The 22,145-nt window shown below is 38.6% G+C and overlaps 1 protein-coding gene across 1 annotated transcript in view; it reads right to left on the reverse strand.

Annotated features, from left to right (window-relative positions):
* The window catches only part of OPHN1 (oligophrenin 1), a 628,143-nt gene that overhangs the window by 383,678 nt on the left and 222,320 nt on the right, over positions 1-22,145 (reverse strand). Inside the window, exon 3 of the mRNA XM_004380093.2 lies at positions 9,396-9,491. Within this exon, the coding sequence (XP_004380150.1) occupies positions 9,396-9,491 (96 nt within the window). The remainder of the gene's footprint in view (positions 1-9,395; positions 9,492-22,145) is intronic.

Here is a 22,145-nt window from a genome sequence, read left to right on the forward strand (position 1 = left end):
TAGTGTCTGGGGTCTTAAAAGCCTGTGAGCGGCCATCTAAGATACTCCACTGGTCTCATCCCTTCGGGAGCAAGGGAGAATGAAGAGAACAGGATATAAGGAAAAGATTAGTCCAAAGGACTAATTGTCCACAGCTTCCAAGGCCTCCACCGGACTGAGTCCAGTACAGCTAGATGGTGCCCAGCTACCACCGCTGACTGCTCTGACCAGGATCACAACAGAGGATTCTGGACAGAGCTGGAGAAGGGTGTAGAGCATAATTCTAACTCACAAAAAAAGAGCAGATTTACCGGTCTAAAGGCGACTGGAGAAACCCCGAGAGTGTTGCCCCCAGACACCCTTTTAGCTCAGTGGTGAAGTTACCTCCGAGGTTCACTTTCACTGTTCAGCCTGAGAGTGGACAGCCCCGTAAAAACAGATGGGACTGGCGAGGTACAGGAGTCCAGTGGCGGGGGCTGGGGGAGAGGTGAAGCTGGTGGTGGGGAACCCAAGTTTGAGTAGGGATGTTGTTGATGTGTTGTGAGGTTGTTGACCATTGTCATAGGGCAACATTTGTAGTAACTGTTGAATGGGAGGCTGTTTTGTTCTGTGGGCCTTCATCTTGAGTGAGAATGGCAGCACGGTTGGAGGAGCGTGGGCAATGTCGCTGAACTGTGCATGTAGAAATTTTTGAGGTTGTGTATCTTTGGCTGTGTGCATTTTCACCAAGAAAAAGGGGTTGAGAAGTTAAAGGGTTGATATGTTGTGGGGTTGTTGACCAGTGTCATAGAACGTGTGTGCTGCTGTTTCATGAGAAACTATTTGTTCTGTGGGCCTTCACCTGAAGTACAATAAAAAAATTAAAAAAAAGAAGGGACTTTACTTCACATTCTAATGTATGTTATTTTCCTATCTTCAGATGGTATTACCAAATTAGATTATAAAATCTTTTGAAGGATCTCTATTCTTATGAGCACTTACATAAATAGAATATTCCTAAAATTCCCAGAAATTAAGAATATTGAAACCATATATTTTCAATGTGCAAAAAAAGAAAAAGGTATTCTTATAGAAATGTTTTAAGAATTCAAGTTCAATCGTATATCCAATAAAGGTCTACTATCAAAAATATATAAAACTTCTATACTTAACAACAAAAAGACAAATAATTCAATCAAAAAATAGGCAAAGGACTTGGATAGACCTGGACTCTCTGTCAACCCAGCACTAAAACCATTCCCAAGGCCAACTCTTCAGACAAAGATTAGACTGGACTATGGGACATAAAATGATACTCGTGGAAGAGTGTGCTTCTTAGCTCAAGTAGCTCCTTTCCGGAGGTGAGATGAGAAGGCAGAGAGGGTCAGAAGCTGGTTGAATGGACACAGGAAATCAGGGGTGGAAAGGAGGAATGTGCTGTCACAGTATAGGGAGAGCAATTAGGGTCATGTAACAATGTATGTATAAATTTTTGTATGAGAGACTAACCTGAATTGTAAACTTTCACTTAAAGTACAACAATAAAATAAAAAAAGGACTTGGGTAGACATTTCAGCAAGGAGGATATCCAAATGGCCAACAAACACATGAAAAGACGCTCAGTGTCTTTAGCTACCAGAAGGGAGCAAATCAAAACCACAATGAGATACCACTTCTCATTCCCATTAGGATGGTTAAGATTAAAAAAAAATACAGAAAATAACAAATGTTGGCAAGGATGTGGGAAAATCGAAACCTTAGCTATTGCTGGTGGGCATGCAAAATGGTACAGCTGTGGTGGAAAACAGTGTGGCAGTTCCTCAAAAAATTAAAAATGGAACTACCATATGACCCTGCAATTCCACTCCTAGGTAAATATACTCAAGGAATCTGAGGTCAGTGACATGAACAGACATATATACACCAACGTTCCCTGTAGTACTGTCCACAATAGCCAAGAGATGGAAGCAACCTAAATGTCCATCAAAGGTTGAATGGATTAACAAATATGGTACATTTACATAAGAGAATACTACTCAGCCATAAGGAGAAATGAAGTCCTGATACATGCAACAACATGGATTAACCTCGAAGACATTATGCTGTGTGAAATAAGTCACTCACAAAAGAATAAATATAGTATGATCCCACTTACATGAAAATGCAAAGGTAGGCAAATGTATAGAGACCAAGGTCTATTAGTGGTTACCAGGGGTGGGAGGAAGAGGGGGAGCCATTGTTTGTGAAGTAGTAAATATCTGTTTATGGTGAAGGTTAATCTGGCATTGATTTAAGGTGATCATTGCACAACATAACTAAAGTAACTTATATCACTTAGCCATATACCTGAAAAAGGTTGAACTGGCCGAAGATGTGATACATATATTTCTACCAAAAAAAGTAGCTGCTGATACTACCTATGTAAAACCAAGCATCTCATGGGATTTGTTTTCTTGGTTCAGAGGCTCAGGGTCATGGTTTCACTGCACATTCCAGTCAATAGACGTAAAAGTAATTTTGGTGCTTCTGTCATATCTCATAGATTGTTGTGTAGGGCCTGGGGTCTTATAAACTTGCAAGTGGCTCTCCAAGGCACAACAATTGGTCTGTATTTGCTGGGAACACCAGAAGAAGAAGGAATGTCAGGAATCGGTGGAGGAAATGGAATACATGTCCACTCGCCTCCATGAACAACTACATCCTTTGCCATGAGACCAGAAGAATTGTATGGTGCACGGATACCATTACTAAACCTTTAGATCAAGGATTCTATAGAAGAATCCTGATCAAAAGGGGGGGAACGAGGAACAGAATTTCAAATTCTCATAGAATCCAGACTTTCTTGAGCCATTGAGGCCAGATGACCCCCCAAAACTATTACCCTGAGAAAATCTTTAAACCTTAAACCGGAACTATCTCCTGAAGTCATCTTTGAACCAAATAATATTGTTGTCATTGTGTGCTGACCAGTCAATCCAACTCATAGTGATCTCACAGAACAGAGTAGATTTGCACCCATAGGGTTTCCTACACTGTAATCTTTATGGGTGTTGGCAAAGAATATTGAATGTACCATGGATTTCCAGAGGAATGAACAAATCTGTCTTGGAAGTACAGGCAGAATGCTCCGTAGAAGTGAGTATGGCGAGATTTTGTCTCACGTACTTTGGACATATTAACAGGACGGATCAGTTCCTGGAGAAGGGCATCATGCTTCGTAAAATAGAGGATAAGCAAAAGAGAGGAAGACCCTCAATGAGATGGACTGACACAGTGGCTGCAACAATGGGTTCAAGCTTAACAACAATTGTGAGCATGGCGCAGGACTGGGCAGTGTTTTGTTCTGTGGTGCATAAGGTCGCTATGAGTCGGAACCGACCTGACGGCACCTAACAACAACAACAATCTTTATGGGAGCAAATCACTGGCTCTTTTCTCCTGTGGAGCTGCTGGTGGGTTCTAACTGCCAACCTTTCAGTTGGTATCCAAGCATAATAAGAGTTTAGCCTAATTAGAAAAGAATGTATGCATTAAACATTATTCTTTTTTAAAGAATTATTTATATATGATCAAACTGACAACAGCAACTTGAAAGGATACATGGGAAGCTTAGGGGGAAGTGAGTTTGTGCTAATGGTGGTGAAATACTTTGGAAAATGTTGTTAAGAAAGGTGACACAACTTGAAGAATGTAACCAATGTTGAAGTGGTGTATGGTTTGTTGTGTATGTTTTCACCAAAATTTTTTTTTTAAAAAAAGAATTTAAGTTCACATAATTTAGGTAAATTTTTGGTGACTAACACTAATTTTAAAGCAAATTTTAAATAATTTTGGTTTAATAAAAACAACTATGTCTTCTCTGATTTATCAGTGTTAAGTATTATATTATATATGAATAGATTTTTATTCTACTTGGGTATAGTCTTCCTAAATGTAAACAGGTTTACTGATTGGATAAGCTAACATTACTTCTACCAAATGTTTATGATTGTGAAAAATGTAAATTTGTGTTTAACCTAATAGAATAATTATTCGGACAAACTTTATTTCAACAGTAATTATGTCAGCTTGAAGATAATTTCGAAGACTTTGGAGTGATACTGAATTTATTTACTTAATGGATAGTCATTAGATACTTAGATAATTTCTTAAGACAGAACAATAAAATAGTAATTACTAAACATCATTTAAGTTTATATACTTTTGTTTCCTATTTTACCTGGTACAGAGAGGCTATCTATTTTTGGGTTTGTTAATGAGTGTGTTCATTTTTGCTGAATTTGAAAAGTTGTACTATAAGAGATGTGGTTTTTCTTAAGGGAAGAATAGTTTTATCCTAAAGTAAAAACATTGGTTATTTCAGAATGAGAAAGAGGAAAAAGTAGGACAAAACATGAATGCATGCAGAAAGCTGTTGAAGTTTTGTGGAAAGGGAATTTTAAGTGCCTGTGGTCAAAGCTGGCTAAGGTTTAACGGATTTATTTATAAGATTTTTTTCTAAAAAGGAGTTTTAGTATGAAATGTTATACTGATGCAAAATGAGAATTTTGTTTTCTTTCTGTTAAAATTCGAAAAGTTTGTTGATTATTAGTCTGCTCTTAATACGAGGTTATAACAAAGATTCTGTATCTTACCAGAATAACCCTCCAGGGTTCATGTTGACTTTATTATGTCTTTGATTACTTAAGAAAACAAAGGTTTCTCCCTTTCAAAAGAGCTAAAAGTGTTTATAATCAGGTCATCTCTTCTGCTTACTTTTAAAATATTTTATTGTCACTTTGGTTAAATAGGTAGCCAAGTATTTTTCCTCAGTAACCCATGATCCTCGCCTGATCAAATGATCAAATCTCTTGACAGCTTTTGATATTTTCCCTTCCCAAAATGGAATGATATCTTCTGCACATAAAACTGTCTTTGAGATTTCCCAGAGAGCCCCTGAAAAATCACAAAAAGCATTTCTTCTTGCACCTTGTAAAGAGACAGATACTAGAAATAATTAGATTTAGCTGGTATGTTGCTATTAGGGAGTTGTGTGCAAAGCATTGTCAAATCAGAAGAGATGTTTAGCCTTCTCTAGGTAAACTTTGTATGGGTAAAATGCTATTAATATACATATTTCAGCAATTGTATGCTGTACAGGAAGTTCCTGGAGTATCATCCATGCCCTGGTTATTTATGATATGTTTGTATTTGTCAGATTCCTGGAGATGCCTTGCCTAGTATTAGACAACATAAGTATAGTGTTATAAATCATAATGTCAGTTACTTTTTAAAATGTTAACTTAGTTGCAACTTTACTTCTTTAATTTCACATGTTCTGTATCTATGGTTTCCAACTGGGGATTTACATCATTTACCTATGGAGTTTTATTAATGTACAATTGTTTAAGACCTACTCAATACTACTGAATCTCTTTACTTGATATTGTTGATATATTCTAACTATATTCCTAGTGTATTCTTGGCATTTTATGTCAAGATTATTGTATGTCATACCTGAAGTGCTTTTTTTTCTCTGTAAAGATTATGTTCATCCATCGTTATAAATTAGATGTAATATCCACTCTTTTTTAAAAGTAGGGGTAGACATTGTTTACAGATAGTTTTGCTAATATATTTTGATTAAATTTATCTTCATGTCACAGAAAACCAAATTTCCTTGTCAGTTGCATTATTCTGGTAATAAACTATCATCAGATCTTTCACTTTTAAAATTATCAGTAATAAGTTAACCACTGCCATTTTAAGTTGCTTGTCATCTACAGCTAGCTTTTTGTTGTTGTTTTTATCTGGTGTTTCCCTGAAAACATTTGCATCAGCTACAGGCCAGACTAATTCATATTCAACAAAGGAGGACTTCCTCAGAACCTTATAAAAAAGGACTATCCCAGGCACGTGGAGACTTCTAATGGCATCATTTAAAGAACTTCAAGACTACACCAGTGAATTGAGTCAGGATTTTGAGAACTCCAGTCGAGAAGCAAATGGGTTCATGAGACTGCTAACCCAAGGTTGAGCGAGAAAAGATTAATTACATAGGACTGAACGAACTGGTGAGGGGTGATTGTGGGTTTGCTTGCGAATATTGTTGATGCTTTAATGTTCTATTTTCTGAATATGTAAGGAAGCCTTTCTCTTTTCTCTTAAGGGATCTATAACTCATAACAATTTAGTAGACTGTACTTTGTACACTGAAATGAAACATTTGTAAATAATATCCTAATTTCCCTTCCAAATGCCCTCCAGGATTCAGAAACTCTTATTGACTATTGGAAATATTGGTTTTGCATCTGAGGCCGTGACTAAAATGTCGTATGTGAGAATGATGCATATTGAATCGGATGTCACCAGACACTTGTAAAGAGCAAATGTTAATTTTATGGAGCCAATTCTTGCAAGAACCTCTTGGTAAAACTGGCCTGATACCTGGTGTTATGGATTGAATTGTGTCCCCCAAAAATATGTACCAATTTGGCTAGGCCATGATTTCCAGTATTGTGTGATTGTCCACCATTTTGTCATTTGATGTGATTTTTCTATGTGTTGTCAATCCTACCTCTATGATGTTAATGAGGCAGGACTCAATCTACAAGATTAGGTTGTGTCTTAAGTCAATCTCTTTTGAGATACAAAAGAGAAGCAAACAGAGAGACGGAGGGGACGTCATACTACCAAGAAAGCAGCGCTGATAGTAGAGTGCATCCTTTGGACTGGGGGTTCCTGCACAGAGAGGCCCCTAGACCTGTGGAAGATTGATGATAAGGACATTCCTCCAAAGTCAACAGAGAGAGAAAGCCTTCCCCTGGAGCTGGCACCCTGAATTCGGCTTGCAGCCTCCTAGACTGTGAGAATAAATTTCTCTTTGTTAAAGCCATTCACTTATGGTATTTCTGTTGTAGCAGCACTAGATAACTAAGACACCTGGCTTAGAGGGCTCTCAACCCTACAGATGAGTAAAGAAGGTCACTTCCTGTCAGGACCAGAAACTTTAGGATATTTGGGGGTACCTCAAGAAAAGAGGAATTAGCTCAAATTCATAGGTACTCCAGGTGAAATCTGGTGAGGAGTTCTAAGTTTGGCTTTCTAGCCTCAAGGCTTTTAAAATTCCAATCTGAAATTCTTTATGAAAATTTCCAGCAAAGCAAGCTTTACGTCTACATGGAAAATTACCATTCTTGCTGCACCTACTTAAATAATTAGGCTAAATCTAATGGACCAGCCCTATTTTGAGATCAAGAATAATCTTTCTTTGAGATTATCTTTGATCAAAAAGGGGGTTATTGTAGAGAGAAATTGTGTGTTTCAAAGGAAAACTATGCATTGTCTATAACACACCCTCCCAGGTTATCGGAATATATCCCTGTTCATTTTCTTTGAACTATTTTCCATCTTTTTATAAATTTTCAGTAACTGATGTGTATACTTATCTGGGAGAGATTTAACTGACTTCCTTCCCCACCTACGGAAAAACAGTTTTGACATCTACCTGTAAATTGGACAGGATTCTGTTATCTCATCTAAATTGTCAATCCTTACCAAATTTTTAATTCTTCCAGTTTCCTTCAATATCTGGCTATAACTATCCAAATTAACTTTTCCAAAGTTTCTCCCTTCTGCCTGGCTCCAGGTCACTGAGAAATAAAACCTAACTGTCCAGATCCCTATCAATACTCTAGGTTGCCTTGCAGCTGGCCCTTTATCTCATGATCTGAAGAGTCCCTGCAAGTTAAAGTCATGCAACAATATAAACCTCAAAGGTATCACTGCCAAGCAGATCATATATTGGGGCTGGAATTCTCCCTAAATAAGCTGCTACCTGGACCACTAAGGAAGTTCATGCATGCCCTTATATGAGAAGTAACCAAGACTGTAGACAACACCACCTAGAATATCAACATCCTAGCTCAAGAGCTTTAAGAAACTCCATGAGTGGTGTTCCATAGGCAAAAGATTTTCCTCCACAGACCTCTTGGAATCCATTTGACAGGTTACCCTTGGAGTTCAACTCCTGGCTCTTTAGTACAAACTTTTTTTTTAATATTAATATTTCTATTTATTTTAGACATCCCTCTTTCAAGATGCTTGATCTCCAACAAGAGTCCTGGAGGGACTAATTCTTCGACTCTGCTTCCCCACACTTAGTAGGTTTATGATTGCCTTTTGAGTTGTTCAGCAATGAGTAATATTCATGTTCAACAAAACGGAACTGACAGTGTTGAATCTGAGCCCTTTGCTCCCAGAAAGTAGTGATTGGTGGCTGATGGAACTTTTTACCTGCAAGTTTCCTCAAATCAATCTGCTTGGTCCATTAAGGAGTTTCTTCAGATATGCTAGGATAACTGAAGTGGAAATCTGGTTTACAGTCTGAGATTTAGAAACACTGTTTTTTCTTTCCCCAGCCATGAACAAACAACCTGTTAAAACTCAATGGGTGCTACCTCCCAGGGAAGAAGTGGCAAGTCACATGTACAAAGAGAAACATATGCTACCAGGGTTCACACAATAGCCAACTGCTTTGGTAATGACGAGGCTGAAATTCAGGGTTAAAATTTGAGGTTCTCCACTGAAACCTACTAGGTTATCTCTAGGTTTTTCAAGTTAAAGCAAAACTTTCGGGAATCTGTCTTTTCTCAGAGCAGTGAGGACCTGACCTTGATCCCTGTTACTACTACTCAACTCTGCTTTTGTACTGTGAAAGCAGCCATAGACAATACATAAACAAGAGCATGGCTGTGTTCCAACAAAATTCTATTTATAAAAACAGGTGGCAGGTTGGATTTGGCCCAGGAGTCACAGTTTGTGGACCCGTTTTAACTTCATAACTAACACAAACAAAAAGTTCTTTTCACCTCACTGCTAGATCTCCTCATAACATCCTTGAAAGATAAATTAACCCCATTTTTATAGAGGATAAGACTGAGACTCAAAGAAGGGAAATATCTTGTCCAAAATCACACAACTAATAGAGAAAGTTGTTAAATTCATTTCCCAAGGGAGATGCCAAACCTCCTGTGGCCTGAAAAGTTGCACATACATACATGATAATTTTAAACATTTTAGGGGAAACTGTTCTTGAGAAGAATCTCACTTTGAAACATGTTGAAAAATATTTTTTAAAAGTACTTCTTATTTTGTTCTTTATGAAGAAATCTCTTTTCATGTATGACATTTTTTAAAGAAACAATCCCCTGCAGACTGATTGAGTCAAAGACTTCATTCAGTAGAGAGTTAAGGGATATCTTTTCATTGTTTTGATCTGAGGAGGAAGCAGAAACATCAGGGAATATTGCCGCCTCCTTTTTACGTAGCCTCCTAGGAGCTTGACACTGGACCACAGAGGATGAAGATTCCCAGGTGCTCTGTATCCACAAATCAAGGCGACTGTGTGTCTCAGCCTGCCTCAAAAGCCACACAACCACATTGAACGGAAGACTTACCGATGTTAATCTCGTCGTCAGTCAGAGTGTCCCCAATGAAATCAAACTGAAATGACTGCAGAGTCTGGGAAAATTTCTGAACAGCAGAAGAGTAACCTACAAAGGAAGGGGAACAGGAGAAATGGTCAACATAGCAGTCCTTTGACTGATTTCCTCATCTCTGTTTGGGCAGATAAGAGAAAAGCAAAGAGAAGTGCTTCTAGCAGGTAGCAACTTGCATTTTATTAAGTTAAATAAAAGATCAGACTTTCAGTAGAAGAAAGTTTCAGCAACTAAAACCACACATTAAAAAGGAAGGAGAGGACAGCTTCTTTTAAGTTATGGGCCATGGTTTCTCCAAAAACTTTTCTTCTCTGATTTGTTCTACCCAAAAACCTGGAAGACCTAATGCTACTCGTTTGCACTCTTAAGAGAGTCATTAAGCATTTATTGAGCACCCATTATGGGCTATGGATGAGTTGTTTTCTCACCTCTCACCAAAGAAATACTCACAATCACTCTACAAAGAAACAATTAGTTCCATTTTATAGATGTGAAACTCTAAGTCACAGAGCTAACTGCAAAGCTGGAACTAGAATGTCACTCTAGGGACTTTTCCATGAAAACAAAAGTGACATTTTACACATGAACCAGATGGTAGCCTGGGTTAGGATATTGTCATTTGCTGGGTAACAAAACTAAATTAACCTGTTCACAGAGGAATGACCAAGGGACCTAACTTACAGAAGCAATGAATGAAAAATTCAGGGTGGTATTCAGAATGGAATACTACGCAATGATAAAGAACAATGATGAATCCGCGACACATCTCATAACATGGATGAATCTGGAAGGCATTATGTTGAGTGAAATTAGTCGTAAAAGGACAAATATTGTATGAGACCACTATTATAAGAACTAAAGAAACGGTTTAAACACAGAAAACATTCTCTGATGGTTATGAGGGTGGGGAGGGAGGGAGAGGGGAATTCACTAACTAGATAGTAGACAAGAATTATGTTAGGGAAGGGAAGGACCACACACAACACTTGGGAACTCAGCACAACTGGACTAAACCAAAAGCTAAGAAGTTTCCTGAACACAACCAAACACTTCGTGGAACAGTGTATCAGGGGCGGAGGTCTGGGGACCATGGTTTCAGGGGACATCTAGGTCAGTTGGCATAACAAAGTTTATTAAGAAAATGTTCTGCATTCCACTTTGGTGAGTGGTGTCTGGGGTCTTAAAAGCTAGTGAACAGCCATCTAAGGTGCATCAATTGGTCCCAACCCACCTGGAGCAAAGGAGAATGAAGAACACCAAAGATACAAGGAAAATATTAGCTCAAGAGACAAAAGGGGCCACATAAACCAGACACTTCATCAGCCTGAGACCAGAACTACATGGTGCCCGGCTACCACCAATAACCACCCTGACAGGGAACACAACAGAGAGTCCCTGACGGAGTGGGAGAAAGGTAGGATGCAGAACTCAAATTCTATAAAAAGACCAGACTTAGTGGTCTGACTGAGACTGGAGGAACCTGGGAAGACACGGCCCCTGGACTCTCTGTTATCCCAGAACTAAAACCATTCCCGAAGCCAACTCTTCTGACAAAGATTAGACTGGACTATAAGACATAAAATGATACTCGTGAAGAGTGTGCTTCTTAGTTCAAGTAGATACACAAGACAAATTGGGCAGCTTCTGTCCCAAGGTGAGATGACAAGGCAGAAAGGGATAAGAGCTGGTTGACACTTGGAGTAAAGGAGAATGAAGAACACCAAAGACACAAGGAAAGTATTATTAGCCCAAGAGACAGAAAGGGCCACACAAACCAGAGACTTCATCAGCCTGAGACCAGAAGAACTAGATGGTGCCTGGCTACCACCAATGACCACCCTGACAGGGAACACAACAGAGAGTTCCGAATGGAGCAGGAGAAAGGTGGGATGCAGAACTCAAATTCTAGTATGAAGACCAGAATTAATGGTCTGACTGAGACTTGATGAACCAGAAAGCATGGCCCCTGGCTTGTCTATCAGCCCAGAACTAAAAGAATTTCTGGGGCCAACTCTTCAGACAGGGATTGGACTGGACTTTGGACATAAAGTGATACTTGTGAGGAGTGTGCCTCTTAGCTTAAGTAGATACAAGAGACTAAACAGGCAGCTTCTGTCCGGAGGTGAGATGGGAAGGCAGAGAGGGTTAGGAGCTGGTTGAATGGACATGGGGAATCAGGGGTGGAAGGGAGGAGTGTGCTGTCACAGTATGGGGAGAGCAATTAGGGTCACATAACAATGTATGTATAAATTTTTGTATAAGAGACTAACTTGAAATGTAAACTTCATTTAAACTACAACAATAAAAAATTAATTAATTAAAAAAAAGAAAACAGAGCTAGTTGAATGGACACGGGAAATCCGGGGTGGAAAGCAGGAGTATGTGGTCACATTATAAGGATAGCAACTAGGGTCACATAACAATGTGTGTATAAATTTGTGTATGAGAAACTAACTTGAGCTGTAAACTTTCACCTAAAGCACAATAAAAAAAAAAATTCAGGGTAGTGTGACCAGACATGTAATTTTATTTTTGGCTAATCATTTTGAATTTTATTATATAAATGTCTAACAATGGCATAAAAATTAAATCATATTTTGCTACACTATTAACAAATTACCTTTATTGAAATTTTAAAAATATGACATTTACCAAGAGGTCCAGACAGACTCTACCAGTTGCTATGGACTCAATTCTAACTCATGGTGATCCCATCTAGACTCCTGCTACCCTAAGAATAGTTTTCAGACCGACAGCAGCAGCATCACATGGAAGGTTAATGGAAATGCAAATTCTCAGGCCCCACCTCAGATCTACTGAATCAGAACCTTCATTTTAATATAATCCTAAGAGCATTCAACTGCTCTTTAAAGTTTGAAGGGCAATGTTCTCACCAAGGAGTCCTGGTGGCACAGTGGTTACAAGCTTGGCTGCTAACCAAAAAAGGTCAACAGTTTGAATCCACCAGTTGCTCCTTGGAAACCCTATGGGGCGGTTCTACTCTGTCCCATAGGGTCACTATAAGTCGGAATCGACTTGACGGCAACAGGTTTGATTTTTTTTTGTTCTCAACAAATAAGCTAACTCATTAGACCATCATCTAGGAAAGCTCAAGATTGTCAGTAATTTTTTCTTCTACTTTCCTATTTCTTTTTTTTTGCTCTCCAGTTTTATTACCCTCCACCTTTACATCTGTCAGATATACAGGCTTACTGAGCCTGAGTTTTTGCTCTTAGGCTAAGGGAATGTGTCACAAGGCGAGCAACAGCACCTATTTCTTTCAACTGAAAAGCACAAACACAATGAAATACGTTCAGGCATTAAGCTGGAACAGATTAAACTGCCAAGAATTTTATTATCTACTTGTCTATATCCCATTTCTGGAAGTACTTCATTTTCAATATTTAGACCCTTGAACCTTGGAACACATCATTGAAAGTAATAATAATAAAGGTTTTACAGAGATTGGGGATGGAAAACAAGGTTAACACGGCTTCTCAAAATTTCTGCACTTTAGAACCACATTTTCCACTCTAAATCTGAGTCACGTAAGTGAGAGAGAAGCATGAACACACTTCCCAACCTTCCAGATTTCATCAGCAAAGAGAACACAAAACTGGCTCCACTTCTGGAAAACAACTGCTTTTCTCTGGCCTCTTTACCCAGCAGCAGAAAAAGGAAAGCCCAGAATTCCTCGTCTGTGCCTTGTTTCACTTGGGGAAATCAAATAAAAATATTCACTACATTGTCCTTTAATACGTACCATGATTTCTTAAATTTTACTTAAGCCATGTGAGGTAGAGCTATTAATCACATCTCTTTTAGAATTATCTTAACACTTCAGAAACCACAAACACTACGATTTTCAGCATTTATAATATTTTTAAGGAATGGCAGACAGTAAAGGAAAAGGAATTGCATTCATTCTCCTTTTCATTATTTATACCAATTTCTTCCCTTTCCCGAACTTCTTGCTTTCATAACATATAACATTCATGTAGACCAGCAGAACACTATAAAACAACTACACCTAACAGACATCTATAAAATACTCCACCTAACAACATTAGAATATGCATTCTTCTCAAGGACACAGGAATATTCTCTAGGATACACCAGATGCTAATCTAAAACACAAGCGACAAGATTGAAATAATAAAAAAACATGTTTTCCGACAACAATGGGATGAAATTAGAAACCAATAACACAAGGAAGTTTGGAAAATTCACAACTATGTTAAAATTAAAAACACACTCCTAAATAACTCAGAAGTCTAAGATACAAAGAATTCAATCAGGCCTTTGTCTTTGGTTCGAAAAAGATAGCCCCTGAAATTCCCCTGAAATCAAGGTGTCTTTGTTTTCTAAAACAACGCTTAAGCATGGGCAAATGAGTGGGAGCTACACCTGACAACTATCCTCAGGAAGGGAGGCAGGCATGATGCAATCCATCATGTATATTCAATGATTTAATCGATCTTGACTACACAATCAAGCCAAAAAAAAAAAAAAAAAACTCCAAACAGAAAGTTTGATGGACTTCCTGGATTGGCAAGAACATCTGCTTTTGGGAGGGTGGCGCATCCCTGGGGACAATGGAAGCCCTGTGCTGGGACTCATCCCAAACCTCCCTTGATGTGTGTCTTCATTTTGTATTCTTTCTGGTTATAAAAAATGGGTAACTTGTTGTGAGATTGTTAACCATTGTCATAGGGCAACATGTGTAGTAACTGTTAAATGAGAAACTATTTTGTTCTGTAAGCCTTCATCTTAAGTGAGAATAGCAGCACAATTGGAAGAGCGCAGTCAATGTCACTGAACTGTGCATGTAGAAATTTTTGAAATGGTGTATCTTTGGCTATGTGTATTTTCACCAAAAAAAAAAAAGGTTGAGAAGTTAGAGGGTTGACATGTTGTGGGGTTGTTAACCAATGTCATAAAACAATATGTGTACTACTGTTTCATGAGAAACTATTTGTTCTGTAAGCCTTCACCTGAAGTACAATAAAAAAAAAGGGGTAACTGTAAGCATAGCTAGTCTCTGTGGATTTTGTGAGCTGTTCTACAGTATTAACAAACCCACAGAGGGAAATAAGGGTCATCAAGGGCTGGTGTCTTTCTAATTGGCAGTCAAAAGGACAGAGTCCTTTTAACTTGTGCACTCTGACTTAGCTCAGGGTGGCTAATTTAGAGAAGGGCAGAGCAGGTAAACCATTTGAAGGGAAGAGTCCTTCTAACTTGTTTGCTTTCACATGGCTCAGGCTGGCCAAGAATGAGATGATCTGACCCCAGGAGGCCAGGGATAAGATGACCTACCCCAGGTAGTTAGGAATGACATAGTGTGCCACTTAGAGTGGCTGCAGATGAGGATAATAGAGACGTGGGAAGATAAAGACTGGATCCATTTCTAGGTGGGAAATGGATTCATGCTGAACTTTACCACACAGTTAGCAATGAAAGTGAAATTTGCCCATTTTGTCTCTTTAGTAGCACAAGGTCAAAAAAGAGATCATAAGGGAAATTACAAAATACTTTGAGATGAACAGAAACAAAAACACAACACACCAAAACTTCTGAGATGCAGCTAATATAGTGCTTAAAGGGAAATTTATATCTTCAAATTCTTATATTAAAAAAAGAATAATTTCAAAGCAATAATCTAACTTTGCACCTTAGAAACTAGAAAAAGAAAGCAAAGTAAATACAAAGCAAGCAGAAAGGAGATAATAAAGACAAGAGTAAAAGTAAAGAAAATAGAGAATTAAAAAAATAGAGAAAAAATGAAACCAATGTTGGGTGGGTCTTTAAGAAGACTGACAATATTTCAAACCCTTAGCTATACTGACCAATAAAAAAGAAAGAAGATTGAAATTATTAAAGTCAGGAATGACAGAGGATACATCACTATGGACCTTACAGAAATAAAAAGAATTATAAGTGAATACTATGAACAACTGTATGCCTATAAATTAGATAACCTAGATGGACAAATTCACAGAAACATACAAACTGCCTAAAGTGACTCAAGAGGAAACAGTAAATGTGACTAGATTTATAATGAGAATAAATTAGTAATCAAAAAACTGTCCACAAAGAAAATTTCAAGTCCAGATGGCTTCACTGAAAAATTCTACTAAACATTTAAAGAATTAACACTAATCCTTCATAAACCCTTCCAAAAAAATAGAAGAGACAGGAACACTTCTGAACTCATTCTATATGGCCAGTATGACCCTGATACCAAGACCAGACAAAGGCATCACAGGAAAAGAAAACTGAGACCAATATCTCTTATGAATATGGATGCAAAAATTCTCAACAAAATACTAGCAAACCAAATTCGTCAATATATTAAAAGGATTATACACCACAACAAAGTAAAATTTATTCCAAGAATTCAAAGTTAGTTTAACATGGAAATCAGCTGATGTAATATACCACATTAATAAAGGAAAAAAACACATGATCACCTCAACAGATGCAGGAAAAGCATTTGACAGAATCTTGATGGTTAAGTTTGTGTGCCGATTTGTCTGGGTCATGACTCTCAGTGGTTTGGCAGTTATGTAATGACTGGTTTGGTAGTTATATAAAAATGTAATTTGGTAGTTATGTAATGATGTAGTCATCCTCCATGATGTGATATGATGTGATCAGCCAATCCGTTGTAAGGAGAGTTCCCTTGGGGGTGTGGCCTGCATCCAAAATATATATGGTCATTCTGGCAAAGCTCCTTCGCTTGCTCGGGATCCTGCATACAGCTCGTCATCATCTGACCTCCGATTCTTGGGATCTGAGCCAGCGGCCTGCCATATTGCCTGCTGACTTGGGACCCGTCAACCTCCAAAGCCCATGAGCCAATGGCCTGCTGTCTAATCTGGTGATCATGGGTACTTCAGCCCCTGCAGCTACGTGAGTCAGGAGAAGCCTCCAGCTGGACCCACGGACTTGGGACTTGCCAATCTCTACAACCATATGAGCCACTTCCTTGATATATACATATATACATACATATACACACACACACACACACGCTTCATTGGTTTTGCTCTCTAGACAATCCAGTCTAACACAGACTCCAAGACCCATTCATGATAAAAAAAACTCAACAAACTAGAAATAGAAGGGAACATCTTCAACCTGATAAAGGGCATCTCAAAAAAAAAAAAAAAAAAACATACCTGACATCATACTTAATGGTCAAAGACTGAATGCTTCTCACCAACATCAAGGATGTATTCTCTCACCATTTGTCATGGATTGAATTGTGTCCCCTAAAAATATGTGTCAACTTGGTTAGGCCAGGATTCCCAGTATTGTGTGGTTGTCCTCCATTTTTGGTTGATATAATTTTCCTATGTGTTGTAAATCCTACTCTCTGCCTGTGGTTAATGAGGCAAGATTAGATTATGTTAAAGAGGATTAGGGTGGTTGTAACACCCTTGCTCAGGTCACATCTCCGATTAAACGTAAAGGGAGATTCACTGGGGTGTAATCTGCAGCACCTTTTATCTTACAAGAGATAAAAGGAAAAGGAAGCGGGCAGAGATTTGGGGACCTCACACTACCGAGAAAGAAGCACCGGGAGCATACTGTATCCTTTGGATGCGGGGTCCCTGCGCTGAGAAGCTCCTCCACCATGGGAATATTGATGACAAGGATCTTTCTCCAGAGCCAACAGAGAGAGAAAGCCTTCCCGTGAAACTGACTTGAATTTGGACTTCTAGCCTACTAGATTGTGAGAGAATAAATTTCTCTTTTTTAAAACCATCCACTTGTGGTATTTCTGTTATAGCAGCACTAGATGACTAAGACACCACTTCTGTTCAACATACAAGCCAAAATTTTTAAGAAAGAAAAAGACATAAAAGGCATCCATTTTGGAAGGGAAGAAGTAAAGCTATCTGTATTGCAAATAACATAAAAATTCTAAGTAATCCTCAAAAACACTATTAGAACTAATAAACAAGTCCAGCAAGGTTATAGGATTCAAGATTAATATACAAAAGTTAATTGTATTTCCATACATTATCAATGAACTATCCAAAAATTAAATTTAGAAAACAATTCCATTTATAAAGGCTTTTAAAAAATAAAATAATTAGGGATAAGTTTAATAAAGAAAGTGCAAGACTTGTACACAGAAATCTACAAAACACCTTTGAATTAAATTATAGAAGACTTAAATAAATGGAAACACATTTCATGTTTAAGTATTGGAATACTTAATATTGGTAAGATGGCAATAAACCTCAAATTTATCTACAGACCCAAAGTAGTCCCAAAAAACTTCCAGCTGCCTCTTCGCAGAAATTGACAAAACCTCTAGCCGTCGAATCGATTCCGACTCATAGCGACCCTACAGGACAGAGTAGAACTGCCACATAGTTTCCAAAGAGTGCCTGGTGGATTCGAACTGCCAACCTTTTGGTTAGCAGCTGTACCTCTTAACCACTACGTCACAAGGACCCTAAAATACATATGAAAATGTGAGGAACTCAGAATAGCCACAAGAATCTTGGAGAGAAAAAAAAGAAAAAAGTTGGAAGATTCACTCACACTTTCTGATTTTAAAACTTACTAGAATGCTATGGTCAAATTCTACGGATTCTGAGTGGAAGCACCTCAGCCCTGGGCTTCAGCTCTCCCTTCCAGGCCCACTGGAACAGCAACTCTGCTCCCTTAGCTTTAGGCAGTCCCATTCTCCTAGTCCACGTGTCCACTCCACCCTTTGAGAATGAGGTAGCTCTGCTTCTTCTGTTCCTTGTCACTTGAGCTTCTGCTTCCTGGTTCCTTGGCCTCTGGGACCTTGTTGCCTGTGTCTGCCCTGATGGGGCAAGTGTTCAAAAGCTCTTTAGCTCCAGGGATAAACACCTGGAGGATCCCACTCTACCAGTAAACTTCAGCTGGAAGGCACTCAGCTCTCTTGCTCTGTGAGTCCACAAGCATAGCTCCACCTATAAGTGCCTCAAGGCACCCTACTCGGCAAGTAAGCCTTCTGTGCAAAGGCTCTCAGCTCTCTCGCTCCATGGGTCAGCTCCAGTGCCATCTCACGCTGGTCTACTGGTTCTGCTTCTGATGTTTCTCTGCTTCTGCCATTTCTCTGCTCCTTGCCATCTGTGCTATCTCCAGTGTTAACAGCCTTTCTCAAATCCTTCTCAGTCCTCACCAGAATTGTGTTTGATGTCCATAATTCCACCAACAATCTCTACACAGCATTTCTAGGCTTTTACTATTAGGCACGTTAAAACACTTCCAGCCCCTATCCATTCACAGTTTCATAACCGTTTCTACATTTTAGGAATTTGTTAGAGCAGCACTCCACTCTTGGTACCAAATTCCGTGTTAGTTATCTAGTGCTGCTAAAACAGAAATAAAACAAGTGGATGGCTTTAACGAAGAGAAATTTACTCTCACACAATCCAGACAGTGTGGCCAATACCTAGAGTCTGGAGTGAAGCACCATTCCCTAAATGGTCTCAGAAAACAGAGGATTATTTTCAAGTCTTGAGGGCTAACATAATGTGTCCTGCTGACTTAACTGGTGCCTGTTATCCCTTCTTTCTGTCCAATTTCTCCAATTTGTAAAGGAAATGTACATTTCCTTGTGCCTGTACCACCATTTTACTTTGGAAGCAAATAACTTGTAGCTTTCACAGATGAAGAGAATTTTTGGATTTTAGACTTGGAGCTGAATTAAGACTTTTGCTTTGATATGATGGGGTGAATGTGTTTTCCATATGGGAAGGACATGAATTTTTGAGAGCCAAAGGGTAGAATGTTATGGATTGAATAGTGACCCCCAAAAATGTGAATCAATTTGGCTAGGACATGATTTCCAGCATTGTGTGATTGTCCACCATTTTGTAATCTGATGTGATTTTCCTATGTGATGTAAATCCTACCTCTATGATGTTAATGCCCCTACTCGTCTGACACTTTGTCATACTGCAGCGGGGGCTTGGGTTTTGCTATGATGCTGGAAGCTATGCCACCGGTATTCAAATACCAGCAAGGTAACCTATGGCAGATAGATTTCAGCTAAGCTTCCAGACTAAGAGAGACTAAGAAGAAGGACCTGGCAGTCTCCTTCTGAAAAGAATCAGCCAGTGAAAACCTTATGAATAGCAGCAGAACACTGCCTGATATAATGCCAGAAGATGAGCCCCTCAGGTTGGAAGGCACTCAAGAGATGAATGGGGAAGACCTGCCTCCTCAAAGTAGAGTCAACCTTAATGACATGAATGGAGTCAAGCTTTCGGAACTTAAACTGCTGATGTGGAATGACTCAAAATGAGAAGAAACAGCTGCAAACATCTTTAAATAACTGGAACGTGAAATGTACGAAGTATGAATCGACGAAAATTGGAAATCGTCAAAAATGAAATGGAACACATAAACATCGATATCCTATGCATTAGTGAGCTGAATGGACTGGTATTGGCCATTTTGAAACAGATAATCAAGTTGTCTACTATACCGGGAATGCCAACTTGAAAAGGAATGACATTGCATTCATCATCCAAAAGAACATTTCAAGATGTATTCTGAAGCACAACGCTGTCAGTGATAGGATAATATCCATACAGCTACGAGGACGACAAGTTAATACAACTATTATTTAAATTTATGCATCAACCACTAACATCAAAGATGAAGAAATTAAAGATTTTTACAAACTTCTGCAGTCTGAAATTGATCGAACACACAATCAGGATGCATTGATAATTCTTGGTGACTGGAATGCAAAAGTTGGAAACAAAGAAGGATTGGTAATTGGAAAATATGGCCTCGGTGACAGAAATGATGCTGGAGAGTGCATGATAGAATTTTGCAAGACCAATGATTTCCTCATTGTAAATAACTTTTTTCAACAACATAAATGGTGACTATACATGTGGACCCCACCACATGGAATACATGGGAATCAAATCGACTACATCTGTGGAAAGAGACGATAGAAAACCTCAATATTATCAGTCAGAAGAAGGCCAAGGGAAGACTGTGGAGCAGACCATCAATTGCTCATTTGCAAGTTCCAGTTGAAGGTGAAGAAAATTAGAACAAGTACACGAAGAGTCAAAGTACAACCTAGAGTATATCCCACCTGAGTTTAGAGACCATCTCAAGAATAGATTTGATGCATTGAACACTAATGACCAAAGACCAGACAAGTTGTGGAATGACATCAAGGACATCACACATGAAGAAAGCAAGAGGTCATTAAAAAAAACAGGAAAGAGAGAAAATACCAAAATGGATGTCAGAAGAGACTCTGAAACTTGCTGTTGAATGTCGAGTAGCTAAAGCAAATGGAAGAAATGATGAAGTAAAAGAGCTGAACAGAAGATTTCAAAGGGCAGCTTGAGAAGACAAAGTATTATAATGACGTGTGCAAAGACCTGGAGTTAGAAAACCAACACACTCAGCATTTCTCAAGCTGAAATAACTGAAGAAAAAACTCAAGCCTCGAGTTGCAATAGTGAAGGATTCTACGGGTAAAATAATAAATGATGCAGGAAGCATCAAAAGAAGATGGAAGAAATATACAGAGTTACTATACCAAAAAGAATTAGCCAATGTTCAAACATTTCAGTAGGTAGCTTATAATAAGTAACCAATGGTACTAAAGGGAGAAGTCTAAGCTGCATTAAAGGTACTGGCAATAAACAACGCTTCAGGAATTGACAGAATACCAATTGAGAGGTTTCAATAAACGAGTGCAGCACTGGAAATGCTCACTTGTCTACACCAAGAAATTTGGAAGACATCTACCTGAGCATCTCAGTATAAGAGATCCATGTTTGTGCCCATTCTAAAGAAAGGACTGCAATAGAATGAGGAAATTATCAAACAATATCATTAATATCACACGCCAGTAAAATTTACTGAAGATCATTCAACAGTGGCTGCAGCAATACACTGACAGGGAACTGCCAGAAATTCAAGCCAGAATCAGAAGAGGGCATGGAATCAAGAATATCGTTGCTGATGTCAGATGGATCCTGGCTGAAGGCAGAGAATACCAAAAAGATGTTTACCTGTGTTTTATTTACTATGCAAAGGCAATCAACTTTGTACATCATAACAAATTACGGCTAACGTTGCGAAGAATGGGAATTCCATAACACTTAATTGTGTTCATGAGGAACCTGTACATAGATCAAGAGGCAGTCATTCAAACAGAACAAGGGGATACTATGTGGTTTGAAGTCAGAAAAGGTGTGCAAATGGGTTGTATCATTTCACCGTACTCATTCAATCTGTATGCTGAGCAAATAATCTGAGAAGGTGGACTATATGAAGGAGAATGTGACATCAGGATTGGAGGAAGACTCATTAACAACCTGCATTATGCAGATGACACAATCTTGCTTGCTGAAAGTGAACAAGACTTGAAGCATGTACTGATAAAGATCAAAGATCACAGCCTTCAGTATGGATTACACCTCAACATAAAGAAAACAAAAATCCTCAAAACTTGACCAATAAGTAACATCATGAAAAATGGAGAAAAGATTGACGTTGTAAAAGATTTCATTTTACTTGGATCTACAATCAACACTCATGGAAGCAGCTGTCAAGAAATCAAAAGACACATTCCTTTGGGCAAATCTGCTGCAAAAGACGTTTTTAAAGTGTTAAAAAGCAAAGATGTCAACCTGAAGACTAAGGTGCACCTGACCCACCTCATGGTGTTTTCAATCG

The sequence above is a fragment of the Trichechus manatus genome, unplaced genomic scaffold (assembly GCF_000243295.1).
Source record: "Trichechus manatus latirostris isolate Lorelei unplaced genomic scaffold, TriManLat1.0 scaffold00070, whole genome shotgun sequence".
Classification (NCBI taxonomy): Eukaryota; Metazoa; Chordata; class Mammalia; order Sirenia; family Trichechidae; genus Trichechus; species Trichechus manatus.